Source organism: Lagopus muta, chromosome 1, assembly GCF_023343835.1.
Source record: "Lagopus muta isolate bLagMut1 chromosome 1, bLagMut1 primary, whole genome shotgun sequence".
NCBI classification, from domain to species: Eukaryota; Metazoa; Chordata; class Aves; order Galliformes; family Phasianidae; genus Lagopus; species Lagopus muta.
Window position 1 is genome coordinate 52383744 of NC_064433.1, and position 23162 is coordinate 52406905.

The 23162-nt window shown below is 43.9% G+C and overlaps 1 protein-coding gene across 1 annotated transcript in view; it reads left to right on the forward strand.

Moving 5' to 3' along the window:
- Window positions 1–23162, forward strand: part of SYN3 (synapsin III) — a 201385-nt gene that overhangs the window by 169654 nt on the left and 8569 nt on the right. Inside the window, exons 8-12 of the mRNA XM_048933466.1 lie at window positions 4358–4500; window positions 8426–8500; window positions 11642–11744; window positions 17629–17763; window positions 22815–22899. Coding sequence (XP_048789423.1) covers window positions 4358–4500; window positions 8426–8500; window positions 11642–11744; window positions 17629–17763; window positions 22815–22899 — 541 coding nt within the window. The remainder of the gene's footprint in view (window positions 1–4357; window positions 4501–8425; window positions 8501–11641; window positions 11745–17628; window positions 17764–22814; window positions 22900–23162) is intronic.

Consider the following 23162-nt stretch of genomic DNA (forward strand, 5'->3'; position numbering starts at 1 on the left):
CTGGCTCAGTTTAGGACATTCACCTTGCAGCTCAAACTGCCTCTAAGCTCAGTTTGGACAGAGAAACTGCATATGCAAGCCGTGTCCCCAGTGGTGTGGGTTTAACCGGTGAGACTGAGCAAACTCTGGATGGCACTTGATGAGGCAAGGCAAAGGCAGCCCTTGCAAACTACTGTAATTCTGACACTCCAGCCAACTGACAGTTATTTTTTCATGTGGCCACATCACTAATGAAAGCAAAAGGGCACAGTGAGGCAATACCTGCAGTGCTTAGGTTGAAGATGAGAGAAGAAGGCCACAGCCCTAGGATCATAGTGTGCAGAAAGATGTGGGGTATACAAGAAGCAGGGAGGAGATTAGTAAACTGAACAGGTTGACCAGGAATGCAGTGGAAGCTCCATCCCCGGAGACATCCAAGGTCAGGCTGGAGGGGCTCTGAGTGCCCTGCTCTAGCTGTGGGTGTCCCTGTTCATTGCAGGGGAGTTCAACTTGATGACCCTTATGGGTTCCTTCCAACTCAAACAACTCTATGAATCCATGAAGTTTTTGCCCAGTTCTGCTCGGGAAGAGGCTAGATCAATGCCTGTTGGGAAAGCTGCAGATGGGGATGGGAACAGTATCTTCTTCTGAAGGGCCACTGCTATCCTGTGTGAGGATATCCCTGGGGATCCAGGTCCCTCTCTACTGCACCCAGAGGAGTGTAGTGGGACACTGCTGGCACCCACATGGAAGAAGAGAGCCAGAAGGGAAGCGGGGACTCTCCTGGAGAGATTTCTTGCTCAGAAAAGGCATTTGTCAACACACTGCCCCAAGCTCTTCACAACAGGTCACTAAAACGCTACAGCAAACAGCAGCTGATGGCTCCAGAATGAGCCTATTGCTGCTCAAACAGCCAGCACAGCTAAGCAAACAGGCTGGCAGGGCAGGGGCTGTGTTTGCACTTGCTGTTTGCACTCCTCTGCGCAGCTAGTGGGATATTGCGTTTATCCTAAGAAGGGTGAAAAAAAAAAGAAAAAAAAAAAAAAAGAAAAAAAAAAGAGAGAAAAAATAGCTTCCTGCTAATTTCTTGCCAACTTCTTTTCTCGCTTCCACATTGTGGCCAGCCTGCCGTTTTAGAAAGTAGATTTATCTCTTACTAGGTAAATCGATAACTATTTGATCAGTAATCATTTTTAACAGTCCCATCTTAAATGATGCCCTCTGATGTCACACTGCATACATTCTGCCTTTGGTTATTTTCCATGGATTTTTTCCTCCTGTTAGAAGAATGAATACTTTATCAATGTGTAAGACAGTTACAAGTCTGGAGGAAATGAGTTATAAAAAATGTAAAAGTAGAAAGCTAATAAAATGGTGGACTTGATAGATAAGGCAGGAAAATAAATCTAATTTGACTGTAACTGGAGTGCTTCCTGTTTATCAAGTAATAACCGCATCCAGGCCTAAGCCAGCATTAACCCAGGACACAGTTGTTATTTTGTCAGATTTGGCTGGCTCTAACAATTAACAAGGGGCAGCTCAGATTTCAGCTTTGGTGTGGTGATTATTTTGATGCCTGGTGGGAAACAGGGCCTTAGCCTCCCAGAAGGGGACCTGGCAAGGTACTTTCTCTGAAAAGCCCATGGGAATGTCTGTGGCACTGGCTGGGAAAGAAGGCAAAGCTATTTCCAAGAGGCGGTGCAATGCGGTAGCACCAGGGGAATCATCTGCTGTGTTCATTTCTTAATTTGTGTCAGGTCCCATGGAGAAAATGTGCTTCACATTCATCCTCTCTCCCCATAGGGAGGAGCTGATGGAGAGCAGGAAGGAATTCACCCTTCCTTCCTGTAGCACACCACTTTTTTGAGGAGAAACCCTATTTAATGAGAAGAGCATACAACTTCTTTATAGGAACACCGAGATGGTCTAACTCCAGCCTGCGAGGGGAAATGGCATCCCTTCCTCTACCTCACGGGCCAACACTCCTGGGCTGAGACCACAAATGCCTCAAACCAAGGCCCAGAGACATCTGTTGTACAAGCACAGCACTTTCTGTCAGATCCCACAGAGGTCCCTGTTCCAAGTAGGTCATTACATAATGACACAAACTAAAAGAGAGGAGATTGGATATAAGAAAAAAGGTTTTCTTTTTTTTTCCTATTTTTTTTTTTATGATAAGGGTAGTGAAGCACTGGCGCATGTTGACCGGAGAGTTGGTGTATGCCCCATTCCTGCAGACATCCAAGGTCAGGCTGGAGGGGCTCTAAGCACCCTCATCTAGCTGTAGGTGTCCCTGTGCATTGCAGGGGATCTGGGTTAGGTGGCCTTTAAGGGTTCCTTCTGACTCAAACTATTTGACGTTTCTGTGATTCTATAATGGCTTTTGTCTTTCCTCATGACTAAAGTGGTCTAGAAGATTGTGGCAACCCCCTGCATCGTGCACTCTCAGGTCTCTTCTGCCACTGTCTCCTTGCAGTGGCACTCTCCACTTCGTGTCACACATCCCAGCCACTCTTATCTCTATAGCAAAAGCACCTGGCACTGCCCAAGCTGCATGCCTGCCCCTCCTCCTCCCCCCCACCCCAGGATTTTGCGAGGTGTGCCCAGACTTGGGGCTCCCTGGCCTGGAGTGCTCCCCATCAAGACATAAGAGGTAAAAGCCCAGCCCTGCTCTCACACAAAATACAAAGGTTTACATTGACCCTTTCAGTCTTTTATTCCTTTTTTTTCTTAGTTTTCCCCCATCCCTCCATATGGCGGTAGTTCTCCTCTGCTCCATTTTTCATTCAGTCCTGAATAGCAGAAGCCCAACTCTTGCCACAGAAAAAGGGAAAAGGACAAGGAGTATTCTGCATTCAGCAAGAGGAAAATCAGACACTAGGCCCTTTTTCTCTTTGTTCAGGCTTCTAGAAGTGGTCGTGGGTCAGATTGGTTGTGTTTTTCACCTTCCCCACAACCTGTGCAGTTCTCAAGAGCTTCTTTGCACCAGGATGTGGAGGCATCTTTGGCTTCTGGTACTGGAGCTTGCACCAAGCTGTCCAAACAGTGCAACAGGTTAGCTACAAGCTTGTTCTCTGTTCTCTAGTGAAGATGGCTCCTGCCCTCTCATGGCTGAAGGCAGATATGTAAAACAACTTGTTTGTTCTTCACAAGGAAAAACCAAATGCCATTGCATGTGTTTCCCTCAGCCGGCTCCATGCAGTCTGGCATCTCCCTCCTTTAACATACACATTGACGCAACTGGGGAGCTCTTCTGGGGCAGAAACCATCGGCTTGCTGCAAGCAAGCACTCAGCAATGCTGGGCTGCAATCACCAATCGTGATCTCAAGATGTTACCAAACTGCAAAGGATAGGTAGTACGTAAAGAAAGGCACTTCCTTGTTCATCCTTTTCACACAGTGCTGCTCTTTTTCTGCCACTTAATCCACCCTTCTTGCATCTGTCCTGTTCTGAGCAAGAAGAATTGGATGGGTTTCTCTGATTCACAAAGCAGATTTTTGCCAGTTGACTAAAGATTATGGTTGGTGGTGTGAATGAGATGAAGTTGTCCACCATGTCCAGCTTGTTCAGTGCTCCTCTCCCAAAGCACATAACATTACAGCTTGCACTGTTTCGGTCCTTTTTTTTTTTTTTGGATAAAGTTCAGAGTGTTTCTCATCAGTGAACACAAATCCATGAAAAACGAGCTTCTCAGAAAATCTCCACTTCATAGGTTCTTGCCATCTCATCTCCAAGTGTGACTCAAGCCCAACGCCCCACCAGCTGTCCTGCGCACACCCATGCCATCCTGCTCTCACAGATCTCTGCAGGCACCATAGGCTTCCCCAGAGACCGTGTTTTTCTTCTGAGCTTGCTTCCAGCAGGAGACCTGTACCACTCCTCAAAGACAATCAGGGAGGGGGCAATGTGAAATGCCAGAAAAATGAAGCCTAGAAGTGGCAGACAACCAACTCTCATGATTTCTTGGCACTGATTGTGATTTCCTGGCCACCCAAAATGCTCAGTTTTCCTCCATCTCGACATGGGAAATAGCCGTTCCAATGTCTAAATGAAGTAATGCTTCTTAAGAGATCAATTATTTCTTTGAAGCATCATAAAAGCAATGAGCATTAGCAGAAGCCATCTGGGCAAAACTCAAGCTCTCTCCATGATGCCAGCTTCACCAGGGCTTGTGCATGAGGCAGGAGAAAGGGGTTGCTCTGGTCTGTTTTGGTCTCAGGAAGCTTTTTCTTTAAACCACGCAATTCCTGCTCTGTTCTTAACTCTGTCTGTGCTAACTGACATTGTGTGATTCAGGCATGGAGATGACTTCCACTTACCAAATATTCCTGTTCTTTTTGCACCTGTCATGTTTTTGCTGAAATTTTGGCAATCAAGGTCAAAGTTGAGAACCAGTATGACTTCCGTGACATAGCCAGCATCATAGCCATGGCAAAGACCTACGCCACCTCCGAGCCATTCATCGACTCCAAGTATGACATCCGAATCCAGAAAATTGGCAACAATTACAAAGCTTACATGTGAGTGTGTGGCTACGTCGGGGTGACATGTGGGGAGATATTGCTGGGGATGCAATTCGTTTAGCGTCTGGGCAGGAACAGGAGGCTGACTTAATTTATTTGAGAAAATGGCCCCATTGTTCTCCTCCCACCTCTGAACCCAGATCCCTCTGCCACTGATCATCCTTGTTACTCACCATCACTGTCACTGGAAAATAAACCCTTCTCTATCTGTTGTTGATCTTCACTTTGTTTCCACTGTAAAAACCATGTTCTACCACCACTTCCCACCTGCACCTTTCCTTGCAAAAGGGGTCATCATATCCAGCCGTTTAGTAAACCCCTCCATCTCCCTGTGTCTTCCTGTGGGAACCAAACCCACCACCTTCCCAGCTGGACACACAATAAAAAAGGGGAAGCAATAAAACAAGAAGGGTGTCCCAACAGCTGGGGAGCTGAAAACTTTATCAGAGTTGGTTGCACCTTGTGGAGTCCTACAGTGTCCAACCTATAGCAATGCCCATGCCAGAGCTCATGGCACCATGCTCTCAGGAGGGCATGAGGAGCATGCAGCACCAGGTAAGGATGGTCTCAATTTGGCCAGCATGCAGGGTTTCCATCGGCATTTTGCATGATTGCTCCCTGAGGCATACAAAGAAGGGGAAAAAGGAGGACAGATATTCGTGCAGGTGCCCTACAGCTCCTCCCTGCTCTGCGGGGTAATAAGGGAGTGGCACGAAAGCAGCACTCAACACTGCTGTGTCTGAAAATATTAAAAAGTGCTCAGCCAAATTTCAGGAGTCGTCAAGTCAAGCTTAATTGAAGATGTAACCACATGACTCAACACCTGTTTCTTTTTACTGCAAACCAGTAGACAAGCACAGTCAAATAGCACGACTTCTCCAGCAACACCACTCCTTACCCAGCTGCAAAATTCAGGACAAATAGCTCCAGCAGTGCATTCTTCAGATCACCAGATACATTTCATGTCTTACCTAAGACCTGCAACACTGTGAGTTGCAGGCCATATAGCTCTGGTGCAAGTGTAGTTAAGTAAGATAATCAAAAGCATGTGCTCACACATTTTTCGGTTCTAGCTGCCTGGTTGGATTCCTAGCACAGAGGTATTTAAATTAGCTAGATAATGACTTCTTGGGAAGGATGTGTGGGACACTCAGCTACTTCATATGAACCTAATGAGAGAAATGTTATTTTAAATCTGATCAGGTCGACAACAGTTCAAATTGGCCAAAGGAAAGAAGGTATTAAATGTCCATTAAAATTCCCTGTTCCTGCCAACCTACTCAGCCTTGGGACCTTAGTCTGCTCCCAGCCTGTCCCTGTGTGAAACAAGGACCCAGTTAGGCTGACCATGCCCTGTCCCTGTTTATTATTCACACCCACCACACTCTCATCCAGGCAGTGATCAGAAATAATACGGGATAATTGAGGAAAGAGAGCAGTCACACTAAAAGCTAATCTCACTGGGGAATATAGCTGTGCAAGTAATTGTTTGGTAGATGAGGTACGTTTCCATACAAAAGCAGCCATGAATAAGAAACACCTTAATGAGAAATTAAGCTTCTTCACAAAACAGCAAAAACAGCCATGTGACTTGCTAAGCCAGAGTATTTATTTAAATTTAGAGAGCCATTTATGGAAGTGAGCTTGGGAGGATGGTATAACCAGTCTGATCATGGGCTCTTCCTTCAGGGCATCAGACTGAATAGATTATTTCTACGATATAAATAAGTCCTTATGATGTCAGAGGGCAGAAGTAAAGGCACCCAAAATATCAGAACTCTCACTGGTGTCTCAAAATCGTTAGTTATGATAGCAAATCTCAGCCTCAGAGGCAATGCAGCATGTGTCAGATGAAGTGAATGTCTTTGATGTGTGAGCCATGGAAACTACCCAGGATTTCTATACCTACACCCACACATATAAGCTTTAAAAACTTCTTCCTTCTGACAACAGACAGCGTACCAGAATTTCTGCATATTATGTTTACTTTGCACCAAGCATCTGCCAGAGGGAGGATGCTGAGGGTGACTCATGCATTCCTTCCCGCCCCAGATGTTCAATGCACTTCCTTCCAGCCCATGACCCAAGGCTTGAGTTCAGTTTCCCATTGACTTCAGTGCAGTGACTCCAGCTTTACACTACTAACAAACACCTACTTAGCTCATGCCTCAGGCCAGCCACAAAACAGCAGATAAGCAGCATGTAATACGTGCCTAAAATTCCACCAAATGCATTTGACCAACATTGTAATACTGGTGAAGAGAAAACATGAATACTTCTCATGTGGCAGCAGAAACTGGGGGAGAGATACACTCCACCCTTTTCTCAGCTCAGGATCGAGGGATCATCCCCAGTTAGGATTTCACCTTTCCTTGTAAAACTATGGCTATGGTTTGGTTTTCTCACCAGTGAATCAACCGCTTACATTTGGTATGCTGGCTACATTTTCTGAGCACTGATATTCAGTCATTCTGTTACTAATCACACTCCAGGAGTTCTCAGTAATAATGGAATTCCAGATGCCACCTGCCACTGCAGGGAAACTTTCTGAACCTATATGATAGTGAAGAATGGCTCTTCCCATTACAGAACTGAAGAACAAAATCAAAGACTCACGTGTCAATAGAAAAAGAGAGGTTGAGGGGTGAACACAAGCCATCAAAGGACTCTTAACAATCAAAGCTCAAGGAGGAATCTATATTTTTGCTTAGAATGTAGGGTGGGAAGATGGATGTTGGGTGAAGGTAACAAAAGGGAAGAGCTAACAGTATAAAAACACAATTATTCGAGAGTAATTTTTGCCCCCCTTCCTCTCTTTTAAAATATGGGTTAGAAAGATGATTTAAATTTCACAGCAACTGTACATACCACTTCAGAAAAGAAATGGAAAAGGACACCAGGCTGTCCCTCACCAGAGTGAAGGGAAACCCTAGGTAGCCAACTATAATGATTCAGATTTACTATAAAGCAGGACATCAGTATTATGACTGATCTATATAACCTTATGAGTTCAAAGTCTTTTCTACATCATGTTACAAAGGTGAGAACACAGGGAGAGGGGGTTTCCAAAACCACATGTTGAAAGCGCTGGATCACACAGCACACTCCTCTCCTAAATCTTTTCCATTGTGGAGATTCTTCCTAGGTGTATCTGTCAGCTTGTTGATTTGCTCTAGCAGGCTATTCTGCCAGGGTTATCTGCACAGTGATGTCACAGCAGGCTGTCCAAGGTCTGCCCTGTGCCTAAGGTCAAGGAAAGGAAAATTGTCACCTTCTCATGGATGATGGTGAAACCCAGCAACACCACCTTTTTTTGGAAATTAACCATCACTTGCAACTTATGAGACGGCAACCATTTTGCAATTATAAATTCTCCAAGACCAAAACATAGTAAGCCACAGAAAGGTCAATGGGAAGTCAGTGGAAAAAGAGTGTATAATCGTATTTTCTATGACACCAGTACAACTGAAGTCAAATTTATGGAGACCCAGAGTGTTAGAGCTGACATTTGTGGAACTGCTTAGTCAGATGTTTGCATGGAGTGTTGTTCTTCCACAGATGGAGGATGCTACTATTGCAGAACACAAGGGTGATTATCCCAGAGACCTTCTCCTGACATTTTAGCTTTCCTAGGCCTGAGGTGTAAAGAAAGAAAGTATTCATAGGGCTTGATGTGTGCTCAAGATTCCTTGGAGATTTCCTTGCCTAATTCCTCATTCGGCCTTTCATGGGTTTGAACAACGTATCCTGTATGGAGTGTTGCTGAGGCAGGATTTGGAAAGATTTCTACAAGGAAGAACCTCACCTCATCCCCTCCCATGCAAGCACTAAGTCAAGGACGAGAACTGCAGTATGAGGGAGGATGGGGCAGGAATGTATGCATTTTCATGTTCTGGTTCTGTTTCTGGTTTGTTTTTTCTAGGAGGACGTCTATCTCTGGAAACTGGAAGGCAAACACAGGTTCTGCAATGCTGGAACAGATTGCAATGACAGAGAGGTAAGGAAGAGGGTTTCAAGAGAGTACTAACTATTCTTGGCTTAGAAGGGAGGAATTGTATTTTAGACCTCAGTTAATTGAGAGAACTGGTAAGAGAGGTCTCCTGGGAGGCTGGATAAAGGAGTTTAAAGACCAAGTATTTCCTTAAAAAAATACTAAGGGCACAAAGGCAAACTGTCCTATTTTGGAGAACGGACTGGAAGGACAGCTAGAGATCAGCATTGCCAGGTCATTAGATCTTTAGTGAATTTAGCCACAGGAAGCAAGACCAGCATAGTAAGGTCAAGCACACAAGTACAAACATGTAGGTACAAAATCAGCAAGGTCACAGCACAAAACGAGAACAAGAAGTTATTCTAAGCACATTGCAAATGAGAGGCAGACGTGGAAAAAGTGTTTTTCTTCTGTCCAACAGAAGGAAAAATCTGCCCGTTGAAGTGTTGAAAGCATTAGGCTCTCAGAAGTGGACACTGTTTGCGTGAAAGTCACACTGCTCGACAGTGCAGAAAGAATTGCCTCATGCACCTTGCACTCTAAACTTTGCAGATGGTACTTCTGTATATTCAAAACACTGTGATATTTGCTAATATTGAAACTGCATGGTATTGTTGACTCCCGGTGACTTTTGCTTTGATGTATTTTCCATATGCTTTTCTATAGAACTTCTATCAAGTTACTTGTTCTCCATCTTGCTTTTTTAAAGTAGGTTATTCATAGATTTAAAGAATCCATATAATATGTGTACTCAACCAGGCCTAGTGAATCTAAGATATTTTTTTTTCTTTTCAGTTGGTATCTCCTGTTCCCCATGATCTTGGTCATGGTTAATTCTAACTCTGCCCATGTTTGGGCACCACATTTGAAGAGAGATAACAGTGAGCTGGAGAGAGGTCAAAGGAGAATAAAGGGGATGCTCAGAGTAGAGAATGTAGCAATTGCTTATGTCGTGTTCTACCTTTTCCAGTTAGCAGACTGTGATATTTTTTTCAGGAGAGGTGTGCACTCGTGCACAGTGAATGTATGCCTTCAGTTCTGATGTTCAGTTTTCTTCATTAGCTTTCAGAGAGCTGGAAGAAGTTGTCCACAACCTGAGCAGTGCTTCATCCTAGCGGATAAAAATTAAATAGCATAAGGTCTTGAAATATATAAAAGACATTAGCCACCTTTATATTGCTAGTGCAATGCTGTAAGAAATAATAAGCTTAAACTACAGCAGAAAAGGTTCACTTGGGCTTAGTAAATATTTCCTAATAGTAAGGATAATAGCACAAAAATGAATTACCTGGAGGGAATAGGGGATCTCTGTCCTCTTTCACACTAGATTAGAGAAATGCCTCCTCTTTGAAGTAGAAGAGTTGTGCAGGTGATCATATAAGGTCCCTTCTGCAGCTTCAGTTCTGCGAAACTGGGAAACCAAACCAAGCTACTAAACTGATGCCAAAGGTGATGCTTCAAGACCCTACTATGACTGTGGAAGCTGGACATTAATATGTATCCTGGTTGTTATAACACTATTGAAGCCAGAGAGATGACAGGTAGACATTTCTAATTGCACCTGCTGCCTGCTTTAGTGGTTGGCAACTCTGCCCGCAGCATGGGGTTGGAACTAGATGATTTGAGGTCACTTCCAACCCAAGCCATTCTGTGATTGCATGATTCTGATTTTAAAGCCCAGATCACTGCCGACAGACCAGCTGAATTTTGAAGGTTCAGATTATAGTAGTACCACAACTCACTGAGCCTTATCTAGCCACAAATGCAACAAATCCCATTGAAATCTAAGTCATCAGTGCATACAAGGCAGAAGCATGCCAAAATGCTTTGCCAAGTGAAAACAATCTGAAGTACGTACTGTACTCAACAATAGCCCAAAGGATTGACATATCCAAGTCATACTGGGCAAAACGATAGTGAAACTCCATAAATGCTGCTGCTGATTTGTAGGCATAAAGTGCTCCCCTGCCCCATAGCACTGCAAGCAGTGCTTCAGAGCTCAGAGGATGCACAGCTCTCCTCTTCATGCCAGTTATTTATTCTCAGGCTCTGCCCTCCTAACAGGGCCTGGGGTGAACATGCTTGGTCTCCTCATTAGGAGCCATTTTCCCTCAGACATTGCGTTCACACAAGTTGATCATTATGTTGTCAAGCCATGGGGACTCTGGCTGGCTTCAAGGATGTAAACTTGATCTTTGGCCAAAACAGCTCTTTTCCCAGTCCCCTGAGGGCCTGCAAAATGTCAGTGTTTTCAAGAGGCTGTGGCCTCCCCTCCCCGCATCATGTCACAGTCCTGCTTACAGATCTGCTCTTCGGAGATTATTATTTTTATTGAAATGCTCAGGACTGCAAAGCAGCTGCACAGGAAATAAAACCAGGCCGCCTCGTTCCCTCCTCATTTCCACAGCAGGGGGGATGCAGTCCATTCATAATATGCCTCTTGTCATTCCCTCTCCTCCTCTGACACCAGGACAGCTAAAGGGGCACCCTGACAAAGCTGGCCTCAGCTCAGAGCAGCTGATAGTCCTGTTCTGGGATGGCCAAAGAAAGGGGCTGCAGCCTGGTCTGTGTGATGAGACCACCTGGCCGGGAGCAATGTCCAAGGGATGGGAAGGTGGTGAGGAGCTGTGGAAGGATGACACTGAAAGAGTGAACTGTAAAAAGAGGAGCTGCTGGGTAACAGATCACAGAGGGGATGGCTACTCTGCAAAGTTCTGCACTCACTTTCCCATCTTAATGAAGCCCCGGTGTCCTGAATGTCTTATCAGGAGAAGTTTTCTGCATAATGGAGGGCTTTCAGGCAAAGCCAGTACAAATTCTAAGGGGCCAAATCTTCTGGGAGATAAAATGAGCTAAATATTTATAGCTTGGCTAAATGACAACCGGCTGGATATCTGATGTAAATACCAAGGAGGGAAATAAATGTTTTAAGGTGGCTTTGAGGGCAGAATTGAGGCAATCTGAACTAACAGGAAGCTTCAGACAAAATTCTCTTGATTTTTTGGGGTGCAAAAAATGAGGGCAGAGCATATCAGTAACGCCTTACGATTAAAGGGGCTCCAGAATCTCTTTGTGCGGGCATTGGGATGGGTATTAGTGTATCACCAAGGCAGCTAATCGTAGTCCATGCCTCTGTGCTTTCTGCAGGTACAGACTGTGGGTGGATGCCTGTGCGGAAATGTTCGGAGGTCTTGATATTTGTGCTGTCAAAGCTGTCCACAGCAAAGATGGAAAAGACTATATCATTGAGGTGAGAGCAAGGGCAACCTTGGGGAACTGTATCTGCAAACACTTTCCCTCAGAGTTTATATGCACCAATATGCTCACTCACACCAACATGCGAGGTCCAGTAGTCACTGCTCTAGGGTGCCCATTTGTCTCCTCCAAGCTCTGGTTCACTGATACGCAAGAGTCTAATTCACAGCCTCAGGCAAACTGACCGACTGGTGAGACTTCACCTGGAGTACTGCGTCCAGATGTGGAGTTCTCAGTACAGAAGAGATGTGGACCTGTTGGAGTCCATCCAGAAGAGGGCCACAAAAATGACCCAACGGATGGAACACCTCTCCTACAAAGACAGGCTGAGAGAGCTGGGGCTGTTCAGCCTGGAGAAGAGAAGGATGTGGGGGGACCTGATAGCAGCCTTCCAATATCTGAAAGGAGGCTGTAAGAAAGAACAGGACAGACTCTTTAGCAGGGTCAGTTGTGATAAGAGAAGGGGAGATGGTTTCAAATTGATAGAGGGAGATTTAGACTTAGTGGCTCTTGGAGCTAAGAATCAGTGTGTTCCTCAGCAGACCAGAGGCACAGATGGGAACGGGTGTACAGGACGCTCAGGTCATTTGAACAGGGCACGGGGGGGGAAACACTGGCCAGAAAATCCAAGTGGAAACCTAAGAGATGCCCTGGGGGAGAGAAAATGTGACCAGTAAGCAAGTGCCTCTGTCACTATGTGATTCAAGGAGGCACAGCATCTGACCTGCTGTAAACTCCACCAACACAAGCCAGCTGAGGAAGATGAGCAGAGCCAGCCTATGGCTTCATGAAGGGGTGCTGACACACTGGAAAGATATGTGTGGGAGAGCAGTCCCACCCGCTGAGGGTTGGGATGCTGATGAGAACCACATGAGCCCTCCAGCGACTGCACATTCCAGCATTATGTATCTGCTCTCCAGGGAGCAGCGACCTGTCAAAGGGCATGTGATCCAAGCACCGTTGCCAGCAGTGAAACACTGGTGAGGCTCTGTCTTTGCTGTAGTGATGAGTCTGCTCCTGTGTGCAATTCATCAGCACCTAGAGGAGCATCCCCCAGAGCAAACTGCCTCCCTGCTCTGCACTTGTATATCTCTACGCACGTGTAGCTGAGAAAGGAAGAGCAGAAAAGCAGTCTTGCTAAAAACGAGCATAAGGACATTTGGACTGTATCCATACATGGTCAGATGTGAGATGTGGTTTTCATATCCCCACATCTATTCCTGCACATAAGCCTATGTACGTGCACACATGGATAATTCTGTGCTTAAGGATTATATGCCTCTGCCTGGATATACCTCTGGCTTTTCACATCTGTCTGTGTCTGTGAGTGACTGCATGAAAAGCACAGCCACCCGCTGACAGCCATCACCACACACAGAGAAATGCACACTAACACTCCCCTCTCTCCAAGACCAAGGTAAAAAGCAACAGATCTAATACAGCACAAATTAGAAGACACACATTAGCTTCAGATGGGTCATGCTGAATTATCCCACCAGAAAACCTGATTGAGCAGCTCCGATGTACCAACACCAGCAGGCATTCAGATGCCAGGCTGACAGACACCGTTGGGAAAGGAGTAAAGCAGTGCAATACAAATAGCAGAACAAAGCCAAACAGGCATCTTTTCTACTTTATGCAGATCTGAGAGAGATGCTGACAAGTAATTAATTGCCTCCAGCCTATTTCCTGGGGTACTCTTCTTGGTCTGAAACTGATCCTTTATTTTGCTTTTTTCTTTTGATAGTGGGAAAAAAAAGACATTTTTTGACAGCGCGACAGTTGTGTTTTTCTTGGTGAGAAGGAACAGTATGCTGTGACATGTTACGTGAAAGCATGCCTAAATGGCCTGAACAAATACGGAATTTGCACAATGCAATTGCAGGCAGTAATTAATTTTCACAGTGCAAAGCTGTTCTCTAGGAAAGAATTGCAGAAGCAGTGATAAGCAAGTCTATGAAATGCAATTTATCACAGTGGTTCATTGCAAACAGAATCAGATTAAAAGAGATGAATTATCAGCAGAGGATAAGAATAATCTTTTACTCATGGTATTTGCTGCCACTTGAACTTCACCTTCGTTTCCTTTCCTGTGTCAGATACCAGGACCTATTGCCCTTCTGCCCTTTAAAGCAACAACACACGTTGTCACTGGGCATGGTGTGAATGTGCTGACAGTTGGACTAGATGATCTTAGTGGTCTTTTTCAGCCTTAATGATTCTATGGTTCTACAAGTTCCATTTTCATACGCAAAAGGAAATCTACTGATTTCTACAAAGTTTCACAGCTGTGAATATGATGGCAAATGTTGATTCTTCCTTTTCCTCTGATTTAAAGAACTCTATCATTTTAAAAGAATATTCAGCATGAACATTCCAAAGGCCAAACCCTCAAAAAAGCACAAGTTAGGTACCACTGTTAGCAGCCAGATTCTCAAAAGAGCTCATCAGTATGTATGGTCTCTCCCACCTCCTTTTTGGCAGTCTAACCCTTTTCTACATCTCTGCTATATTGACAAATATGGAGCAAGTGAGAGACAAGTAAAATGATCCACTTGATGCATTCTTCCTCCTGGATTGGCTAAGCCCTACCTGCTCTGGAGCCAAGCTGTGTGATGAGAGACATGCTCCCTGCTGGCCCTACCCATCCCTTCACCACCGTCTTATCTGTCCTTTTGAAATGCTTTATCATGTGTCCTTCCTTCTTTCCTTCCCTAAAAAATCCCCTAACACCCCACTCTTGCACACCAGAGCACAGAAGAGCATGACCATCCTTTAGGCTTCAGCATCATAGAGGGGCAGGAGGAGGAGCAGGACAGGGTTTACCTCAGCCTCTTCTTTGCCCTGCTGCTTTCCGTTCCCCCACGTCCCTTATCAGGCAGCAGCTGCCGCCTCAGGAGCAGCCACTGACCTTGGACAGCTGTGAAGGCCAGGACCATGTGTGTCAACATCTTATTTTGCTCAGCTGCTCTGTGTTTTTCTCAGCATTTGTGCAATCTATCTGTGATTCTGATATTTATAGAACCATAGAAACATTAAGGTTGGAAGAGATCACCAAGATCACCAAATCCAACCGTCAGCTCATTCCCCACCATGCCCACTAACCACGACTCTCAGTGCCACATCCATACAGCTCTTGACCACCTCCAGGGATGGTGATTCCACCACCTCTTTGGGAAGCCTTCCAGTTTGTTTATTTCGGCGCTGACGTCAGTGTCTGCCCAGCTGCAGGGCCACTCACCTTTCCTGGAGGAGACACAAAGTGACATCTCATGCTCCTTTCCACTCAAGTGACAGCCAGCTGTGTTCATTTTGCTCACCGAAATCACTGTCATTCTCACAGGTTTTTTCCTATGTGTCTGACTGCTCACCCCCATATTGGCAGCCTCCTACAGTTCATGTCCCTCTGCCAGACACACACCACCCACACTGCAGGTGCCCTGATCCCTGGTGAATCTTCCTGATAACCAACCTACTCTCCTTCTATGACTAAGTGATGCTCCTAGTGGATAAGGAAAAGGCTGTGGATGTACTCTACCTAGACTTTAGTCTGCCACAGCATTCTCCTGGAGAAGCTGGCAGCTGGCAGTGGCTTGGACAGGTCATAGTCTCCATTGGGTAAAGAACTGGCTGGATTGCCAGGCCCAGAGAGTGGTGGTGAATGGAATTAAACCCAGCTGGTGACCAGTCATGAGTGGTGCTCTCCAGGGTTTGGTACTGGGTCCTGTCCTGTTTAGTATTTTTATTGATGACCTGATGAGGGGATCAAGTGCACCCTCAGTTAGTGGGCATGGTGGGGATGGGTTGGTGGTTTTACTAGGTGGTCTTGGAGATCTTTTCCAACCCTTGTGATTCTGTGGTTCTCTGTCTCAGATGGGACCTGCTCCAGGGTTCGTTCCCCTAGTACTTCTGTTTTATAAAATAGCAACTTCCCTTTCTGCTCCAGCCACTGCTGCCACAGAAATAAGGAAGAGCATTCTCAACGTTGGGAAATTAGGAGTTTTATTTTAGTTGGTTGGTTTCAAACTGAATTTTATCATTGGGAGGGTTAGGCTGGTCTGTCAGCAGACTAATGGCACCATCTAGTGGTCAGATGGGGCTCTCGAGCGGTGCCTTGCGTGGAACTGAGATCTCCTCTCGCACGTATGAACTGCAATCGCCAAACGAGATGGGAATGCTTTTAATGAGGGAGTTGGGGGGAGAAAAGCTGCTGAGAAACCTGCTGGAAAGCTCCAAGGAGCAGTGAGGTACAGGAGCATGCTGGCAGTTCCCTGCCGTCATGGATTTTACACTGCTAGGGAGACATATTTTCCTACCTCCCTTTTTGCAGAGAAACAGACTGAACAGCGGAAAGATAAGTCACTTTGTGTATTGAGCTGAGCATTTTTATCAGATCTTCTGCCTTCCTTCTTTCACACTCAGGGTCAAGTAGCCAGGGATATAAATGCCAAATTCATGCAAACTCCCACTTTAAATCTCCTGGGCATCTTCTCTAGAGTTTGCATGAGCCACCAATAGACATGAATGCAAATTAATAGCTTTTTCACAAGAACTGGCTAGCATCAACATACAAACTCAGTGAACTCATCCAGCTGATTTCCCTACTTTAACTTGAAAAAACAAAAAGAAAAAAAAGTGTAAAACCTTCCATTTCACTCACAGCCTTGCAGCCTTGCCAAAGTGGATTGCACATCCAGTTGTTATCTGAGCATGAGTCAGTGCCTTTCTGGAGCAAAACAACCTTTAACTCTGCATCTCCAAGGTTCTTAACATTTGGTTTAAAAATAAAAGCAGAAACAAAATAAACTCTGATATTTGGGTACAACTATATTTAATCCAGCTGAATCTTAACTTCATCATAGCGCAGCTCTTCCTGTGGGATTTAGCTAATGTTTGTGAAGAACTTGATTTAGAATGAACTGCTGAAAATGGTGTTCAGGACTGCTATGCACCTGAGGGGTTGCTGTGTTTCATTGCTATTGTTGTTGTCAGACCATTTTTTACCTCAAAAACCCTTTTACAGCTCTCTTTACCCCGTAGCCACAGTTTTACATGCCAGCTTTCTCCAGCACAGTTCTAGTATTTGTTGGGAAGCAGTTGTGTCATGACAATATCAAGAAGAAAAGCAGAGAATAAGTTACTTTTCTGTATTAGATGCCATCATTTTGGTAATGTTCTATTCATTATGTATCTGTGGAGTTTATTTCCCCTATCAGGGTGCAGTATTTTGTGTTTATTAATCCCAAATGTTTCCTGATTTGTGCCAGCACTAGTTACTTTCATCTCCCCAGACTTTAGTACAATGTGTTTCCATTCTCCTGTGCCTGCATGTGACCCTTTCTTCTGCAGTGTCTCCCCCAAATGTTGTGGCACAATGTTAGAGAAACCCCATCCACGAGAGTCATCTCCTCAGGAGATGAGAAAAAGCAAGTTTGTGTTTACTTGATTTAGAAAGCCTTCAGACACCAGAAGACGTGGCTTGGCTTTCAAATTGTTAAGGGATGGAAGATGGGGTGTGGTGAACGCATTGGAAGGCACTGGCACAGGTTGCTCAGAGAAGTGGTGGATGCCCCATCCCTGGAGTCATCCAAGATCGGGTTGTAGGGGTTCTGAGCACCCTGTTCACTGCAGGTGAATTGGACCAGATGGCTCTCAAGGGTCCCTTCCAACTGAAACAATTCTATGAAGTACATGTCATTTCCAAAAACACCACAGTGAAATCCCAACCAAATATGTTTTAGCATGGAGGGGATCGATGACTAGAGGTGTTTGTAAGAATGCCAGGGACATGAAGCAAGGTAGTGTGATAGGTGATCTGAAACATGCATCTGCCACCAGGAGCTCTCCTTATTAACTGCTGCTCTTCCCTCTCTTGGCAGGTAATGGACAGCTCGATGCCCCTGATTGGGGAGCATGTGGAAGAGGACAGACAGCTGATAGCCGATCTGGTTGTTTCCAAAATGACTCAGCTTGTCAGCACTGCTGGATCTACCCCATCACCACTGAGACCTTGGGTATGAGAGAATAGAGACTTTTTGGTCAAGACGTTTCCTCAAACTCTTTTGTTCCCTCTTTTTCCTGTGTGTGTGTGGTAATCAGAAGTCTCATAGAGTTGAACAGTCCCACATGAGAGTGTGTTGTATTGATTGATTCCTGCCCTTCCAAAGAAGTCTCTTGCAAATAGCTTTCATTGCATGCCCCTAAGAAATGGTTTGCTCTCCCTTCCTCCCCTTCTGCATAGTTGTGGTACCACAGTGGTACTGTGGGCCATGCATGTGCATACACATTCTGGCTTGCTAAATTAAATCCCATTTTTATTGAAGACAACATTTTTATAGGTGTTTGCAACTCTCTGCTTCACCTCCATCCAACACCCAGTCCTCAGGATAGGCTTCACTCCTGTTTTTGCATCCCTGATCAGTAGGAGACTTAACTACTGTTGAATCCATATAAGAACATGTCATTGTTGCATTTAATGTGCCTCATGGCACATTCAGTCTAAAGGTGCATGTGCTACACTTCTTGCAGCATCTAGCAGGGAGCCAAGAACAAAGGGTTGAGGACAACAAAAACTGTACAAAAGAAAGAATAGGAAGAGTAAGCAGGATACGGGATAACACTGATTGCAACACACTGGATTCTATGGCTTTCTGCCTCTGTCATACAACAGCTCACTCCCTTCTAAACCAAGTCCCAACATGCAGTGTACTGAGAGTAACTCCAAAACAGATTTTTGCTAGAGTGGAGAGGGTAAACATTTAACAGACACTAAAAATGGTTTGGGATAGAGAAAGTGATACAGACAGGATAGGATTTACTCTGGCCAGAATGGAATCAACAAATGCCATCTGAAATAACAAAGATATAGAGTGTATAAATGAAGAGCAAAGGGGAGGCCTGCAGAAACTGAGAAGAAAATGGACAGATACATCTGTTGTCTGTGTCTGTGATGTACTGGTACAAGACTGGATTGAATTACAACGGACCTAAAATAGGGCTAAAACAAGAACAAAACAAATGGTCTTGGAAGGATAAGATGTCAAATAGAATATTTAAATAAGAATCCTCATCAAGAATACAACCTACAAATAATCTGTACATGAGACCAAGAAAATTAAAATCACAAATGTTTTAATTGCTGTTTTACTATAGAAAAAGACCTGGGTACAATAAACATTGCAGTAACTGTACAAATTACAATTGCCACCATAATGTCATAATGCATAGTTAAAAATTGACAGAGAGATATCATTGAATGCAAGGCAAGTGAGATGCAGAACTGGAGCTACAGCTGTAGACTTCCACAGAATCAAGAAAAAGAAAACAATTCTTAATACAAGGTGAGCAGTATTAAATACAGAATCACAGAATCGTAGGGGTTGGAAGGGACCTCCAGAGATCAGCAAGTCCAACCCCCAAAGGCAAAAGCAGAGAAATACACAGAAATATTAATTCTTGGAAATCCAATGTGTATGCATAGAATATCTACACATTATTGTGGCTATCTGTACAAGATTCTGGATCAAAAAAAAAAAAAGTAAATTAAGAAATTGACAGAAATGGAAGAAGCAAAAAGTTTTATTGAAGTGAAACTACAGCTATTGAAAAGCAAGTCCAATAACATGGTGGAACAGTAAGTCAGAGAGAGTTCACAGTGCTTTTAGGTAACTTCTGGGAACTGCAAAATCCAAGTGCAGTAGGAAAGAGCAGCTTGACCATTCCATGATTCTGCGATTCTATGACTTTATGATTCTATGACCTAGCCTTCTAAATCACCCAGATACTGAGGAAGTGAACATGTAGTACTAGGCTTGATGTCCCAAGAACAGATGTGGTATCAAAAAATAACCATATGGCACAGACAGATAGAAAAGGTGATTTTAGTAAAACTAACAAGTTAAGAAAAAGCTCCCTTGTACTATAAGCAACTCTTTATGGATGTTATTTAAGAGAACATTGTTTTCCTGAATGCATACATACATGGCAGATCTGCTCCTGTATGAGGAATGCAAGAAATAAACTCCTAGACCGAATGGCAAAGTAGAAGGAGACATTGAAGATGGACAAAAAAATCTTCCAGATTTGGAAATATGACATTTGCAAAGACCTTTACATACAACCATGCAGGTAACAAAAGGAAACCGCAGTGGGATGGAATTTGATTCTGAAGATCAGATGAAAGAAAGAATGAAACAATTTCTCGGAGTTCATCAGAAGATGGAACCCTACCAAAGGATTGCTAAGCTCTGTGGATCATCCAGCATTAAGGGAGGAAAAGAAGACAACGCAGACAGAATGTGGCTCTACTAAATGTAATTGCTGGAAGTGAAGAACTTCTTAAACTATACATAGATTTTCCTGATAAGAAAGACACAGCAGAGCACAAATTCAGTGATTAAATTAGTGATGATCAATATTTTTATAAAATTATTAAGCCCCTGATCCAGCTGGCTACATCCAATGAAACAAATTTACGAAGTGAATCAGCTGTCAAAAAAGCACTATTTCATTAGAAACAGTTATTACTCCATAGGATTGGTGTATAATACAAAATCTATATTTGAAAAGGCTTTAAGAGTAATATAGAAATATGTACATAAGGAAGCCATAGACCTTAAAAATGATCTCAATAACTAATTTTAAAATTAATGCAGAAGACGTATAAACCAACAGAACTGTGACTTAAGAGCATTCACCACAATCTTTTTATACTGAAGAAAAATGATCCATCAATCTTCCTTTGATTCTTTGCCCATCAGCAATTTGAGAATATATTCATAAAGTGGTAGATAGCGGGAAGTCAGTCAAAATAATATAGCTTCACTGTCCCTAAGGCAAGGTACCAGATGAGCTATTGAAGAAAGCGAGGAGAGAGAGGGACTGAAAGGCAAAGTTTCACTGTGGAACAGAGTCTGGCCTCTGATGAAGACATAGATCTGAGAGATTTTAAATCTTGCAAATAGTTAGCAAAGTGGAAATTAAAGGATACTAAACATGGTCCTGTCACATTAATAACTAGCTATTAAATGGGTTGATTGAGTGCAGGACTTCACAGAATCATAGAATCATTGGGTTGGAAGGGACACTTAAAGGCCATCTATTCTAACCTCATCGCAGAGAGCAGGTACAACTACAGGTAGATCAAGTTGCTCAAAGCCTGATTCAGCTTGACCTTGTAAGATATTAATAGCAACCATTTTTTTCATGGCAACCGTATGATGTACAGTTTTATGGTTACAGCTGCAGCTCTCTCACTGCTCTCTGCCTCATTTCTGCTGTTTCCCCTCTTTGTTTTCTTTGCAGAGGCTGAAGGACCTTGGGTGGCCCTCACCCCTTCACCTCTGCCTCAAAATGCTGTTTTGCCTTCGTCTCTTGGAAGCCTTGGGTTGGGTACAGGCAAAGGCTATAGAGGCCAATATGACTCCCTTTCTCTAATCAAGTCTAATCAGAGATGTCTTACGGGATTAGGATAGTGCACTTCCACCAAAACAAGACAAGGTTTAGTGCCTCAAGCTACGCAGCACTAGAAGCTATGAAATGGAAAATTTCCTTTGTTTCCCCCCCCCACCACTTTTTGGCATGTCCTAGATAAATAGTGCACAAGATGGGCTGGCAACCTCATCACATTGATGCTAGTCAGTTGAAACTCATTTTACTGCGTCCAACTATGAAACATTTCTTCCCATTTCCAAAATCACTTAGCTCATTCTCCTGACCTTCCAGGATCTTCGACAACCCCTTTATCACTGTGTTCCCCATGTAAATAATCTGGCACATACCAGTCTATCTGTCTCCAACTTCCCGTGTTCTTTCATAAACAATTTTAGGCAATAGGCTTACACAGACTTTTGTTAACCTTGGACCAAGCTCTACGTGCAACAGTTCTGTATTGCTTAATCTATTTATTAAAATAGATGTCAGAAAGAGTAAACAGTGAGAGGGAAGAAAGTGCAGATGGCACCAACTTATTTGGGTTAGTCAGAACCAAGGATGGTAGCGAAGAACTTCTGACAGAGCTGTGTATGTTAAGTCACCACAATAGTAAACTGTGCTGGAGACTGAAAAGTAAGCTGAACTAGGGGTAAAGAGGAGGAGAATATAAACAGTAGGTACACCTTGCAAGTCCCACTAACTGTGCCACTTGAAAAAGACATTGTAGCAAACAGACTAATGAAAAGCATTACTCAGACTAGGGCTGTGTTGGCATGGGAGAAGCAAGGAATTTGGATGCACAAGTAATGATTTGGTGACAGAGAATCAAGATAGTGCTTCATCTGCAGTGATGCAAGCAGACCTGCTTCTGGCATCTGCAGGAAGGACTGCAAAGCCAGGAAAGAGAAGTGTGTGATGAAAATGATTAGGAGCCTGGAAACATTCCCATGGAGGGAGCGAAGGGATTCAGCCAGTTGGCTTTAGAAAGGACATAAATCAGAGAGGGGGCAGTAAAAGCCTACAAAATAATGAATGGCCTAGCAAAGGTAGGTTGTGAGAACTATTCTCAAACTCAAATAATGGAGTTGAGAAGTCTGGAAGGTAGTGAGGCTGAGAGAGGAATAAATTTCAAAGGGTCCAGGTGTCGATGTTTAAAAATATCTGCAATTGTTGCAAAAATTACGTGGAGCAGATAGTAAGCTTCATGTTTCATGGTTTGCGCCGGTCCTTACTTACTAGCAATCAAGATAAGACCCCTTAGGGTAAATATATGATTACTCCATAGAGGTTTCCATGGTTCACCCCTTTTTCCTTTGGAGCATCTGGTGCTGGCAACTGTCCAAAATGGGAAATGGGAATAAGAGATCCCTCAGGCCTGATAAATTCGGCAATTCCCGATTGCCTGAAAACATTATAAACCATAACTTCACTGTTATTCCCTGTGAGCAAACAACTTATGTGCTCATTATTATTCAGCTCTCTCTTTCAGTCCCTTGAAATTTTACCAGCGAGATGCTGTGTGTATATACTTAACGAACACTTCAGGATTCCATTATTCCTATTACCTCTGGGCTTCTCTCTGGGGACTCTGTTTTAACAGGAATGGCTTTTTTCTTTTCTTTTTTTCCTCTAGCCTCCACAAGTTCAGCCTCAGACAATGAAAACTCAGCCTGGACCTCAGCTTGCACAACTGTCTCAGCCACGGCCTCCTCCCCAAGGTACAGTTGTTTGGGACCCTTATGATCACATGGACTGTGAGACCTCAGTTTGCTTTCCAAATAAAAGCTCTGAAGATAAAGGTCTCACTCACTGTTCCAATTCACTGATAAGCAGCCAGCAGATTCTGTGAGCCATTAAAGGAGCTACTGTAATACTCTGCAGTAGCTCAGAAGGTGAGATGAAAATCTAGTACAGATTCAGCGATAACACTGTTAGGGTTTGGATCAGCAAAGCATTGCCACTTGATGTGGCATTGGAGCAG